This window comes from Thermochaetoides thermophila, assembly GCF_000221225.1.
Source record: "Thermochaetoides thermophila DSM 1495 unplaced genomic scaffold scf7180000011816, whole genome shotgun sequence".
Classification (NCBI taxonomy): Eukaryota; Fungi; Ascomycota; class Sordariomycetes; order Sordariales; family Chaetomiaceae; genus Thermochaetoides; species Thermochaetoides thermophila.
Window position 1 is genome coordinate 262,019 of NW_006383032.1, and position 13,081 is coordinate 275,099.

At 51.8% G+C, this 13,081-nt stretch overlaps 2 protein-coding genes across 2 annotated transcripts; both read right to left on the minus strand.

Moving 5' to 3' along the window:
* Positions 1–1,412: 1,412 nt before the first annotated feature.
* On the minus strand, positions 1,413–3,792 carry CTHT_0021800 (uncharacterized protein; the record flags this gene model as incomplete). The annotated part of the gene is made up of 3 exons (XM_006692586.1): positions 1,413–2,353; positions 2,410–3,214; positions 3,292–3,792. The coding sequence occupies 3 exons, from the start codon at positions 3,790–3,792 to the stop codon at positions 1,413–1,415; spliced, it is 2,247 nt and encodes a 748-aa protein (XP_006692649.1).
* A 4,424-nt stretch (positions 3,793–8,216) lies between these two features.
* CTHT_0021810 (uncharacterized protein) lies at positions 8,217–9,780 on the minus strand (the record flags this gene model as incomplete). Its single annotated transcript, XM_006692587.1, has 3 exons — positions 8,217–8,977; positions 9,037–9,664; positions 9,739–9,780. 3 exons carry the CDS (start codon positions 9,778–9,780, stop codon positions 8,217–8,219), a joined length of 1,431 nt encoding a protein of 476 aa, XP_006692650.1.
* Positions 9,781–13,081: the final 3,301 nt, after the last annotated feature.

Below are 13,081 nucleotides of genomic sequence, written 5' to 3' on the forward strand. Positions count from 1 at the left end.
ACGTGCGCAAGCGCCGATGCAGCTTCTCACGCACACTTAAAAATACCCGTTGAAAAATGCCACTGAACATAGCATGGCTTATGATCAGCCAGTGACGTAGGGAATGCGCGTCACCCCGCAATGCCAATACCAGGACAAGATCAATTGATTGATAACCGACCTGAAGCCGAGCTTGTGATCGCGACGGCCATACGGTAACGACCGGTAATCTTACATCGCATGATGTAACAGTATTGCGGGGAAGCGCCCTCTGGGCGAATGAGGGGCATTTGTATTCGGGGGTAGACCCACCCAACGAAGAGCAGACCCCACACTTGAGCCTGCCCACACTGCTCGTCGACCCCAGAAGCTCGGACGCTTCCGGAAAGAAATGTTGCAGCCGCAAGCAGCGATTCGTTTGTTTTCGCCGCCGCCCGCGACCAAATGCCGAGGTCATTTCCCCCTTTTGGAGTCCCAGTGTAGGCTCTCCCAGAGAAGCTCCCCGTCTGCCGAACTGTTCCTGGCTTGGCGGGAAACATTACGGATCTTACAGCGTCATTACGCCCTCCTGCTCGCGGTTAAGGAGCAATGTTACAATGGGCGGACGGCCGGAATCGGGGATTGAATGACCGAGGGGTTGAGTTTCAATCACTCTCGGATTCAAGATCTGCGAGACCCCAAAATGAGCATCACGACTTTTGCTTGGAGTGTCGTACTTTAACGAATATTCGTACCATCAGCGTGGGAAGTAGAGTTGACAAAATAACTTGTTTATAATATGTGCTCCTGAAGGGTATTAAACGTCTGACAATAAACACCAGCAAAAGTAATATACGTATACCGAGTCATGCAGTCCGTCGTTCTCTCTATGGTAAGCTTTTCTCGTGTCTTTTTTTTCTTTCCGAAGAGACACTCCGAAGGAGATAAGAAGACGAGAAGGACAAAAGAGACAACCACATTCCTTGATAAGCAACACCAAGGACCTTCATTCCCAAACTCCTTATAACCTTCCACTACGCTAACGCAAACAACACGCGAGAAAATACCCATGGAATGTCCCGAAGGAAAATGTTAAACCGGCCATAGATACCTAAGCTCAACCCATCCAGATCCATTCATCAATGAACTCCAATTCCCCGGGTAAGGATCATCATACCCAAAAGGGGAAAACGCTGTTCGCCATCATGAGAAGACACACGCCCTTAACTCCGCTCACTCCCGGGCCCCGGCCTCCGAGTCCTCCAATGTCCGTGATTTGGTTTTTTTTGGGGGGGGGCTTGTGATCCGAAAATGCCGCCCCGTCATACTGATATCTCCGTCCCATGTCCGTTCCAGTTCAAGATATATCATGCCCGCTTGCATAAGGCTGAATGAGCGAGGGTGCCAGCACCCGCACCATTCATTCAATCGCTACCGTCCGTCGGGGCAAGATTTCACCGACCATTAACTGCCGTCGTCGCCGTTCCGTGCGTCGTAGCTGTCGTGCTTCCGGAATTGCTGTTGTTATTGTGGTTGCCAACGTCTTTGAACGAGTACACCCGGATTTCACCGTCCTCACTACCGCTGGCCATGCGGCTGTCGCTCAGGCCCACACACGTAACCGGGCCTCTATGCCCCACAAATGTGGCGTCGCACTTCCCTGCGCGGGGCTCCCAGCACTTGACCATGCCGTCGTTGGCGCCGCTGATGACGCGGATCGTGTCGCCTGCCAGCGACCAAATGCCTTCCAGGTGACCAAACATAGTCTTCAGGCAGCGACCGGTTGCACTGTCCCACAGCCTGATTGTGCTATCCAAACCACCAGACAGGAAGTAGCGCGGGGGCAGCGGGCGCTCCTTATCCGCAGCAAAGGTTGGACCATAAAGAGCACGGACATCTTCATCACGGGAGGGAGAGTCACAGCGGCGGTGCTCTGGATGCACGACTGAAACGGTCGCGTTGCCATTTCCATCAGCGCCTGAAGCGATCGAGAGCGTGTCGCTGTTGTCGCCCGAATGGGTGTTACCAGTGAGCAGTTCGTCGTCCGGCTCATACTCCGGGGGGAGCAGTAGAACTTGTTGGACGTGGCCGACGTGACCCTGGTATGTCCGGATAACCTGTCTGGTGTCCAAATCCCAGAGCTTGATAGTGGTGTCATCGGACCCAGAGAAAACGGTACGACTAGCGATGTCCAGGCGGACGCAATTAACCCAATCCTCATGATCCTTCAAGCAGAAGGCCTCCTTGGAGTCAAAGTTGAAGATTTTGATAGTACGGTCAATGGATCCGCTGGCCAGCAGGTGACCCTCAAAGTGCACGCTGACCACACCATCAGTGTGTCCTTGCAGTGTCGAGATGCATTCGCCGGTATGCCAATTCCAAATCTTGATAGTATCTGCCCAGAGTTAGCAACGAGACTAGTCAGTCACCAGAGAGACAGCTAGAACTCACTATCAAGACTTCCACTGATGAGCTTGGTCTCATCAAACTGGAGGGTACGAATGCCACGGGTATGGCCGCGCAGCGTGCGAATTTCTTCGCCCGTCTCGATGTTCCAAATCTTAATGGTGGTGTCGTACGACCCTGTGGCGAGTATGTTGTCGTCGAGCTGCAGGCACGTTACGCCGTTGGTGTGACCCTTAAGGATCTTGACATTGCACCGGCCATACTTCCAGTTGTAGCCAACCTCCCAACGATCCCGGTACACATCCTTCCAGCTTCGAGTCTTCGGCTCCAATTGTTGGGGCTTGTCGAGACAACGTCGCTTGCCATCGGGACCCTCGTCTGCCGAGTCATTCGGACGTTTCGAACTCTGGCCATTCGAGGCAATCGAGTCCAACTCTGTGACTCGGCCGTTGGCATTATCCTTCGCCAACTGACGTTGTCTTGTGTAATTGCGCAGCCTCTTCCTTTCCAGGAGTGGCAGGCCCCACCCACACTTAGTGCATTTTCTGTTCACGTGCTGTTCGCACATCTTGACCCAAACGGCGTCACTGTCGGCCAACTCGCGCCACCTACGGCTAACTTGAGCTGCCTTGGTGAGACTGACAGTATCAAGGTAGCACAGAATCTTTTGAGCGAGCTCGACGGGGAGAGCAGATATGAAGTCGATCTTGAGTGCTTCGTTGACTTCACGAGAGACGAGGGAGAGTTGAGGGAAGCAGAGTTGGGACAAAACACCCTGAAGCATAAGCTCACGGTGGCGAGCAGGCGCCGCTGAGAACAAGGACCACACATGAGTGATAGCTTGTTGATCCTACAAAGGGTGCATGTCAATATCATATCTGGTAGGTGTTGAACATGCAGAGGATGATGCTCAGGTAGAACACTTACAGCTGGCGGCAGCTTGTCCAGTTCCTGCTGTATCTTAATCATCTTGGCTTCGTCGGCAGCCCGGCGACACTTTGAATCGGGGCGGTGCCGGTAACAGTACTTGGTGTTGGGGTCTCTCTCCTTCGCCGTCTGCTCATTGTTGGGCTTGCCGATGGGTGCATAATATGTTGGAATGTGCTCCTTTAAAAAAGGAGTAACCGTCTTGCCGATCAGGACGGACGACATGTGGGTCATGCTATCCTTAGGACGTTGTCGCTCTTCCTCCTCGGGTCGCAGTCGATCGCAGCTCTTGGCTGTGTCAAGAGCGGGCGCGGCCGCGGTGGTTTCGGGCCTCTCGTCTCTGCTGTCGTCGGAAGCGGAGAGCGCCTTATCTTCTTGCTGGGGAGTTGTACGGGGTGTCAAGAAAGCCGAGTCGGCGTCATGGGTTGGAAGATCGATGCCATGCTGGGATGGGAGCGGCGAATGCCCATTGATGATTGAGGGAGAAGAGGAGAGTTCCATGGGAAAAGGAGGGCCAACAGGGCGGAAACGCAAGCAAAAAGGCTTCTTGCGTTGTGGCAGGTTAAATGGCGTGTGTAAGCATTGGCTACTTCGCTTGCCAGCACCCTCCGGCTGTGTCGATGGCGTGCTTGCCAGGCCAGACGTTCTTACGGGGGAAGACAAGCGGCCGTCGGAGCGGTCAGGAGTCAAGCAGCTGGACAGAGAGGGCTCGGAAACGGCACAGCGGCACGCAATGCACGCCTACTGCTTCCCAATTGGCAAGTCGGCGCCAAACTGAGCAACGGGGTTGCAAATTGCCAACCTTTGCGCAAACGCCCAGCGGCGAGATGATACGTTATGACGGATGACGACAACGGTTCTCGGGTTTGACACTTAATATCAACTTTTTTTTAGCAGGGACCTCGGTTTTCTTGCGATGAACTGGCACCAAGTGGTTGTTAAATATTAAGCCCTTCGCAAGATTCGATGGCGTTTGCGACAGAGTTGAAGTGTGCTTGGCAGAGTAGGGTTTTCATGAACGTGGTTGACCGCAATGCAAGCCAGGTTGCCGGCAGTGTCGCAATGGGGCGCCTCAACTCTCAAGGTTCAGCTGGTGCAAGATGCGAGCATGATGGCGAAATCGGCTTCGGTGGAGCTGCTTTGTTGCTTTGCACCAAAAATTGCGTTATCGCCGACCACTTGGTCCGTGCGTCCCACTTCCCGGAGGACTGGGTGTGGGTTGGCCATGGCCTGCTAAGCTCTGGCCCAAGAACAACACGCAAGGTTAAGACATATGAGCTCTGATGTTGTGGAGGAAAAGTGGAAAGACGTTTGGATTGTGGGCAACATCTTAAGATAGGCACCAATGAAACCCACCGTTATTGGCACAGCACCGAGGTCCTGACCTCTATCACCGAGCTTCCTTTCTCGTTGTAAGTTGTCAATCTCAACCGTGGGGGTTGTCACTAACATCAAGGACCCACCTGTCGCTGGTGTGGACCCTGCATCGCCTATCTTTCCGGGGACAAAACTCACGTGAGCTCCATGGACCTCGAAGGGCCAAGCACGCAAGACACGATTTTATCCTTCTCTGCGAGGGGTATTGTCGCTTCCAACCTGCTGTGCAACCTCACACCATCGTGCAAAGCAGCGTCAGCTGCCAATCTCCGGCTGAAGAGCCTATGACGAACATGCCGCTGTCATAAAATATGGCACACCTGGAACTCGGAAGCCGCTTTATGCGAAGTTCAATTCACTCATAAGCCACATCCCCTCTCTCCCCTGGACCTCCTTTATTGAGGCATCATCGAGCAAATGGATGAAGTAGTTCAAATTAAGCACTTTGTGGTTCCACTCCCCTGTTAATGCTAAAAGCTTCTCTGCTTGTGTGATCACACTGGTTTGCATTGCATCACCTGGTTGAGCAGAACCTGATAACTCATGAGCACTGTTGGGCTGTCTAAACCAATTAGTCTATCGCCTGGAATACCCTACCAGCAGTTTACTTTCCATCAATATTTCTAGTCATAAACCAAGGGCATAGACATTCATAAGTCTTTTCATGATGCTGGCACTGGGTTCCGGCAGAGTTCAAACTGTGCAGAGGAAGCTGTGACCACAAGTGAGCATGTCTCTCGAGGTCGAAACAGTGTTAGAGTGGCAGAAGAACCTGATATCACAGATCTCTCCATGGGATCTCGCGAGTCGAATTCTCTGTGGGACATAGCATGCAAGAGTTGCAAACAGACGTTGAAGTTGGACCCACCGCTGATGCCCAATTTATCCTCATTCGTCTGAGGTGATGCTCGAGGCCGTTCTCAACCATTTAGCCTGTAGATTTTTGCCCAGCGAGGTAAGCGTGAAGCTATGTCGTCATAATTGGCTAGATCTTGGCCTTGACACTTGTTGGAAGCCGGTTGATTTGATTGAGAATAAATAGATTTGCTCTGTGTCTCTGCAAGCACAAAACGACATGAAGATTCCCACAGATTCGGTGTGTTGGGGGGAGAGGGGGGGAGAAGGAGGAAGGGTCCCACAGGTACTATGAACTGGCGTACACTCGATAGATGGAAGCTTCGAGGCTATTGCCATTGCCTAGGAAAGATATTGTGCTGAGCATCGGCCTTGATGGGTGCATGATATGTCCGTTTTCAGAGGCTGATGCCCAGAAGCATGGTGGTGACCCATCGACGTTCATCCACTTGCAGCTAGTTGTTTGCTTGTTCTAGCTACTGGCCATGTTTGTACTGTGGCCGAACTTCCTTGTCCTGCCAAGGTGGTGTTTCTTGTTGTCATGACCAACTCTACGTCTCCAAATGGTGAGCAGAATGGAAGGTGGAAACACCTGCTAACATCGACGTTTCAACCTAAGCACAAACAAGCAGAGAACAAACCAAGGACGTACGTTCTAGCCAAAAGCTATTTCTACTGCCTTAACTGTGTATTAAATGTGACTTTCTCCCTAGCACAATTGACTTGAACACTTTGTGCAACTCTTCCTTGAGTCATGATTCATGGTTGAATCTTTGTAGTTCTTTGCAAACAATGACAAATTATATATGGAGTCAATTCACAGTATATGTCACCTCTTATAAGCTTACTAGTTTCTTTCCATTTCAAATAGTCCTTTGGAGGTGGTACCCTGCAATAGATTATATGATGAATTTCGCAAAGATGAGAAAATATCTTCCAGCAGTCCACCCCCAGAATATTCATCCTGCAACTGGAAATCATCCTGATTACTTTTGTCCTCCTTCTGTTCCCACTAAGTATCCCAACACAGAAACGTTATGCTTAACCTTTCCCTTCCTTCCTCCAACTTCTGCCCTGCATCATTTGAGGATGACTATCACTTGGTAATACAGCAAGATTGCCCGTCAAATCGAGGAGCCCATGCTTACTGCGGGTCCCTTATTACAATGCTTCAGTGCTCAGATCAGACGAACTTGAATCGTCCATCCTTCCTCATACCCCAACATATCATTGAGCATGATGTTGCTCATATCAACAAAGACATGCCTTATGACACCTCGCGACTGAGCTGCCAATTATTCGTCCCTCCCAGTAATTTCCGTCTCTGAGCTCTGTGGGTGATGTTAACCCGGTTGCAGCCATAGCCCAAAAGATCAGAAACAATCAGATGCCGGCTGCCACAACCGCCGACAGCAAGAAGCAGCCAGCGGCTGGCATCACTGACCGCCGTTCATCTGATTACGTTCTGGAGATCCTTTGCAAGAAGGGAAATGAGATGTCATTCGAGGAGATGCTTGATCTAGTTCTGGACACGTTCCCCATTTTCAACCTCCCAGTATCTAACTGCAGCTACGAAAAGAGACAGCTTTACCGTCCCGTGCGCCAAACAGGATGGGCCACCGAAGCGGGTGCAGGAATGAATGAAGGCTGGTATACATAAGATGTCGATGCGGTTCATTTTGCTAAGAGTAATCAAGAACCAACTTAAGACCCGAATGAGAGATATGTAATGCTATGGACTAAAGCACACTTGCTCTCCAGGCAGTGGCTAAGTGCATATTGTAAATTATCTAATAATGAATTTCGTCTTGAAAGTCACCAAATATCCACAGAGCATCCTTTGTCATAGGCAATTCATATCTGAGAGAACACATGGGGTGTGAGGTAAGCACATAACTTTGTTGCTCGCCGACTTTTGTGAGAAGCAGGGGATGATGGCGCACCGGTTATCTTGTAAGATGTGGCTGCCTTTGGGAACACCATAAACCTTGTTTGCTGTGTATTCGAGTTCAATGATGCTCCCCGTTACTCTTTTTTTCCCCTGATATTTTCTGTTTACCTTTCATCCGTCTTTCTGTTGTGTCGAATTCCCATATCCGCCCAGAGATAACCCACAACAGGGAAGACCAATAAGAGTTCCAAAGATACGCAGGCACTCTCAACAGCCAGGAACTTAAATGGATGGGAAACGGGTCGACTGCGCATTCGGCATGAACTAGATGCTCATAGTTTTGCTTCAAAATTAAGAAATATGGTATATCAGGCAATAGAAGGAATACATACACAAGTCAACTGGCCATCCGTACCGCTCAGCCAACAATCAAGCCCTGATTCCAGCCAGGCGTCATTTGACAAAGCTGTGAAGGCAAAAGGTGAGAGAAATGTAACTATCAACGATGTGTCGTGCCTGAGGCAACGGTCGAGCCCCGCAGTCCTGCAGACTACTGTACCACCACACCTTTCATCCGGCAGACTGTGGTTGATAGGGCTGTTTAGCAAGCCAGCTATTAAACAAGAGACGAAGAAAACATGACTAATCGTGTCCGTAATGCCTTATGCTCCCTTTGCTCCCATGGTATCCTAGAGCCAGAACCCACCGAGTCCAGTTTTTGGAATGATGAGACGGGAATGAAAATGAGAGCGTTTATGTTTCTAAGGGAAAGATAAAAGACAGACACAGGCTTTTTGAGCCTTTACGGCGGGGGCTCCCTCCTTTCACCCGGCTGCGCAGTGCCATTGCCATTGTTGAGAGGGGCATAGCCCTTTTCGGCGTAACCCGCCTTGCCTTCACCATCCTCGTCGTCGAAGACCTTGTTCTCCAGCCACTGGGTGGCCCTCGCGCAGGCACTATCAACCCACTTCATCCAAGCCCAGGCAGCAATGTAGGTGAGAGTCGTGAAGACAATGATAGCCACCATCTTGTGTGTCCGAGACTTAGGATGCAGCCACTTGGGCTCCCGGGGCGACCCGTCCGCGTTCTTACCGGCAGGCTCCCACGGCTCGCCGCTGATGCCGTACACGATCCAGATGCCAATGGTACGAAGAATAGTACCGTGGACCAGGTAGACGGCGAAGGAGTGATGGCCGAGCCAGATCAGAAGGCGATGAGAAAGGAACTTCTGCAGAGCGGGAGAGACGGAAAGAGCGAGGGCGATGCACATGATGAAGAAGCTGGAAGTACGACGGCCAGGTTGGGTGCCCTTAGGAACCAAGAGACTGCCCCTGCTGCCATCGCCATTGGGATCGACGATCAGGCGATGCAGCCACATAGACCAACCAGCCCAATCCTCGTGCTCATGGGGGTAGGAGCCGACAAAACCGCCGATGAGAAGAAGCAGCGGAGCGACAACCCAGGTAAACAGGCGCTGGTGCTGAGAGATGAAGTTCTGAGTTGGGCGGTGCTGGGCGAGTTCAGCCAGGAGAGTACCGTGAGCAAGCATCGCACCGAAGGTTTCTGTTGACACGGTAAGTCCATGTTCTACGAAGTTCTTAGGAGGCCAGATCTCGACATACCAGTCAGAGCGTTCCTGTTCGACAGCCAGTAGAGGATGAGGAGGATGTGAACCGCAACTCTGTACCGGAAACGCATACCAATGGTAGCAGCGAGGACGATGTAGACCTGAAAAGCGCCAACCAAGAGGGGACGCATGGCCCACTGATGTCTGTCATAGACGTTCTCCGTGTTCGTCCATGTGGTAAGGGATGAACGGAAGAGTCTCTTCACATTATCACCGAACGGAATGTCGTCGGGGGCATCGAAACGGACCCAGAAGCTGTCGCAACGGTTGGCGGACTTGTAGCCGCCAAAAACGGAGAATATAAAGCTGATAAAGGTAGCAATCAAGGCAGGAAGAACTAGGCGGGGCGGTCGACGGAAAGCACTTCGGGCTACCGACTTAAGGGCAGCCGACTGATTTCCTTGTTGATATGCTAGCTTTAACGGCTTGTAGGCGCAGACAAAGCCTGTAAGGAAGGCAAATATGGGCACACCGATACGGCCTTGATAAGGAATGCGCAGGTATGGGAGCTGCAACAACCTCGGCGCGGCGCCCTTAGAGTCCGCGGGCCAGAAAAGGGGGAAGTCGAGCGCTCTCGCAATGTGGGTGACGATAACGAGGGCGGAGGTAACGCCGCGAAGACCCTGGAACAGAACGTTAGTTGAACTTGTGCCGGTATAACTGAGGAGTCGTGAGGCCCTGTAATGGCGCCACACACCTCAACCCACTTAATGTTTCGCTGGCTCGGCCGCGCAGCCATGGTGTCTAATCTTCCTGACTTACAATTGACCGCAAAATCGTGGAAAGGACAAATAAAAGAAATCAATCAGGAAGCAAAAACGCCCGCTGAAATCGATCGCTCAGGCTTTCGAAGTCGCAGGCGGCAACCAAACGAATGGAATTTTTCCCGTATCGACGCCGAGACAATCCCGTAGTCAGATCCGAGACAACAGAGGACCCGGCCTGGACCGGAGCATCGAGTGGTGTCAAAAGTCGATTTTTTAGGTTGAAAATGAAGGTGGAGGTCGTTGGCGTTAATGTTAAGGTGGAATGACGCCAGAGAGCCAGGAGGGAGCGCAAGTCGACAGGAAAGCCAAAAGAATCTGGTGGCTCGTCGGGTCAGGGCTTAGGCGGTTGTTGAGTGTGTGACCGACAGAGGGAGGGAGAGGAGGCCGTCCGGTCGACGGGTTTAGGACTTCGCCAGCACGCAGAAACCTCGGTGATGAGCGTTCTGTCCTCGCGTCGTGCAGTACGGCGTACAAGGTACGGGAACGAGCGGCGGAGTGAGAATTGTCGGTTTCGAGTAGGAAAGCTGTGTGACCAACAATCGGCAAGGTGGCTTTGAATGAAGCTGGAAGGTGAAGGCACGCGCGGCACCTTAAAAGGATGCAGAGATGGTAGTAGCCAGGGGGAAACACTTCCGCTGGGGGTTGGCTTGAATTGGTGGGTGTGGCAGGCACGACCAGGGGTTCTTGGATTCTTGGGAAAGAGGGCAAGTCACGAGTGGCCCGATCGGCTCCATCGGATTTCAGCCAGCGTCTGGGCTGCCACCGGGCGCTGTGGGTTGTGGTGGGCTTGTGGCGGACAGCAGCTCTTCCAGGTTCTGGGAAAAAATACTTTTTCACTTTTAGGGCCTTTGCAGCTGACCAAAACCCTGCTTCATGCGACACGGGGTCCACACGCTAAGGACACGACACGCTGGACTGGGGAAGCCGCGCTCAGGGGGGAGTGGAGACACAATTGCCATCGGGTTGAATTGTCGAATCTCGTCGGCAATCTTGGTTGTCTTGCTGCACTCTGGCTGCCCGTCAACCCGGGTCGCTGCTCAAAACAGGTTTGCGCTGCACTTCGCAAAGCGGTGGTTCGTGCATGCTCAGTCCAACTCTGGGCGTCCTCACGACCCTCTTCACCCTCTCGGCTCTCGCAGAGCAGACGTTGTGTCGCGCTGAGACCGAACACACTTCACTCTGTGGGGTTGCAGCTTTTTGACGTACCACATTCGCTGTTGTTGTTGGCCTCCGGCTGTCATGTCGCTGGCAGACTGGCAGGACAATCTGCCTGGGCGGGACCCAAGGTTGACAAGGAAACTAAATATGGTAATGGAGGCTTGAAGCCACCATTATCATGATCACCTTCCATGATTCTGTTGTTCCCACCGGTGTGGTTAGTACTAACAAACACTAGTGTCATTGTCAGGAGCCTCCATGCAGAAAACATCCCAGAAGGACGGTATTGCGCTTCTCATCAGGGACACTGGCTTTCATCTTCAAAAGACTCTATCTCAACTCCATTAGTGAAAATGTTCCAGGTGTTGCTCGAAGTGCCTTTGCGATCTAGTAACATGACCGCCTTTTTTGTGCCCTCACTCTAAGGTTTTTACCGGGAGGTACTTGCACCCACGTTCCCCACATCGCTGCTACAGGTGAGGGAGACACAACTACCAGGAGACAATCTTAACACAGCTTCAACATGAATATGTCATCAATCACAAATTGGCAAAAATATATCTGAGTTATGAAAGCATATTCCGGAGGCGAGCGATCAGATTCATCAAATTTTCGACCCAAGAACAGTTTTGAGGGTGCGAAAATTGCTTGCGCAAGAGTGTGGAAAAAAGGCGGTCGTCACACTGGGCTCGGCCTTTGATTGGCCACTACCAATCTTCTATTGATTCGAGAAACCAGAATGCGACTCTCTGTATCTTTGTGCTGCCGCATGCCGAAGCAGTTCATTAAATCGACCTGGAACCCCAGTCAGAGAAATTTGGTGCAGGCCCCGTTTTCAATGTAACGGAGACGCGCAAGCTCCGGGATCGATCGTAATTGCAGATTGGCGAGATTCCTCCCGTCAGTGCCAATCTCAGCTGTTTTGTCAAGCTGCGCTGCACTTTTGCACTGAACTTGCTGCCATCCAAAATCTCAGTCCAGCTTCCCCCACGATTGCTTTCATGAGAATGTCACACCACAGCTGAGGATGCGGCGTGAGGGGTAAGATACTTTGGATTCTTCAATGCACAACAACTGCTGTTATCAACCTCGGCGTGATAACAGAATGGCTAACGGAGGGAGCTGCACGACGTAGCGGACCTTTCCCCACCAGGAAGCGGTGGCTTCGGAGTTGGCCCTCGCGCCAGCATCTGGTTTGTCAGCCCCTCGAACGCTCTCACTTGCTCTTCTGCATTGTTAGTGTAGATGCTCCATTGTTTTTCCCACAGATTATGCGTTGGTAAGAGAAACTCACACACCAAACTCTTCTCATGTATCATTTACCCCTTTCTGGTAGGTTCAAGATTTCAGGAAACAGTTTAATGTAGCGCTTGCTAGCGTTTATTGTTGCATCAGCATAAAAGACCGGGAATTACCAACGGTAACAATGTGTCAGCATCGCAGCCAAATCGGAGCCAAGTAAACCGTAGCAAGGCTAAACCCCCGAAGAGGGGACGGCCGAGGCCGCGACCGCCAGAGCAGACCGCCTTTCTCCAGATCCTCGTCTTGGCTCCTTTTTTCGGGGAGGTCTGCTTCCCCGCAGGAACCGAACTCGGATGTGAGCACAAACACAACACATCCCGGCTACCCCGGCATGGCGTTGGGCCGGCAGCCGGCGACCCAGCTCTCTCGGCAGATGTATGGGGCTGATGTGCCGGGGACTACCGTTTTGTCGACTGATCAGAAGCGCGCGTCTTACTTCGCTATGTTTCAGGAGATAGGGATTTTCTATTCCGAGGTCGTGGATCTTAAGAGCCACCTATGGAGCGGCCACACGTCAACTCTGGGCAGTGTAAAAGCATGCAGGAGGGTACTAAGGCCCCCCAGCTTCCAGCTCCGCAATACCGTTCCTTGATTGCTCGCTGTTCGTTCTTCGGCCTATGCGCAGGACGTGTTCAGCCGTGTCATGAGACAACCTTAAGATCGGCTTCCGGTCTTTTTTGGTGCTTAGAAGAGGGTTTAAGCGTGAAACAAAACTGAAAGTGACCCCGGTTACTCTTTTAAGCATAAAGAGCGATGACAAGGCTCTGTGACATAAGGCAGACCTTCCAGGCGACACCGATAGCCAGTCCAGCG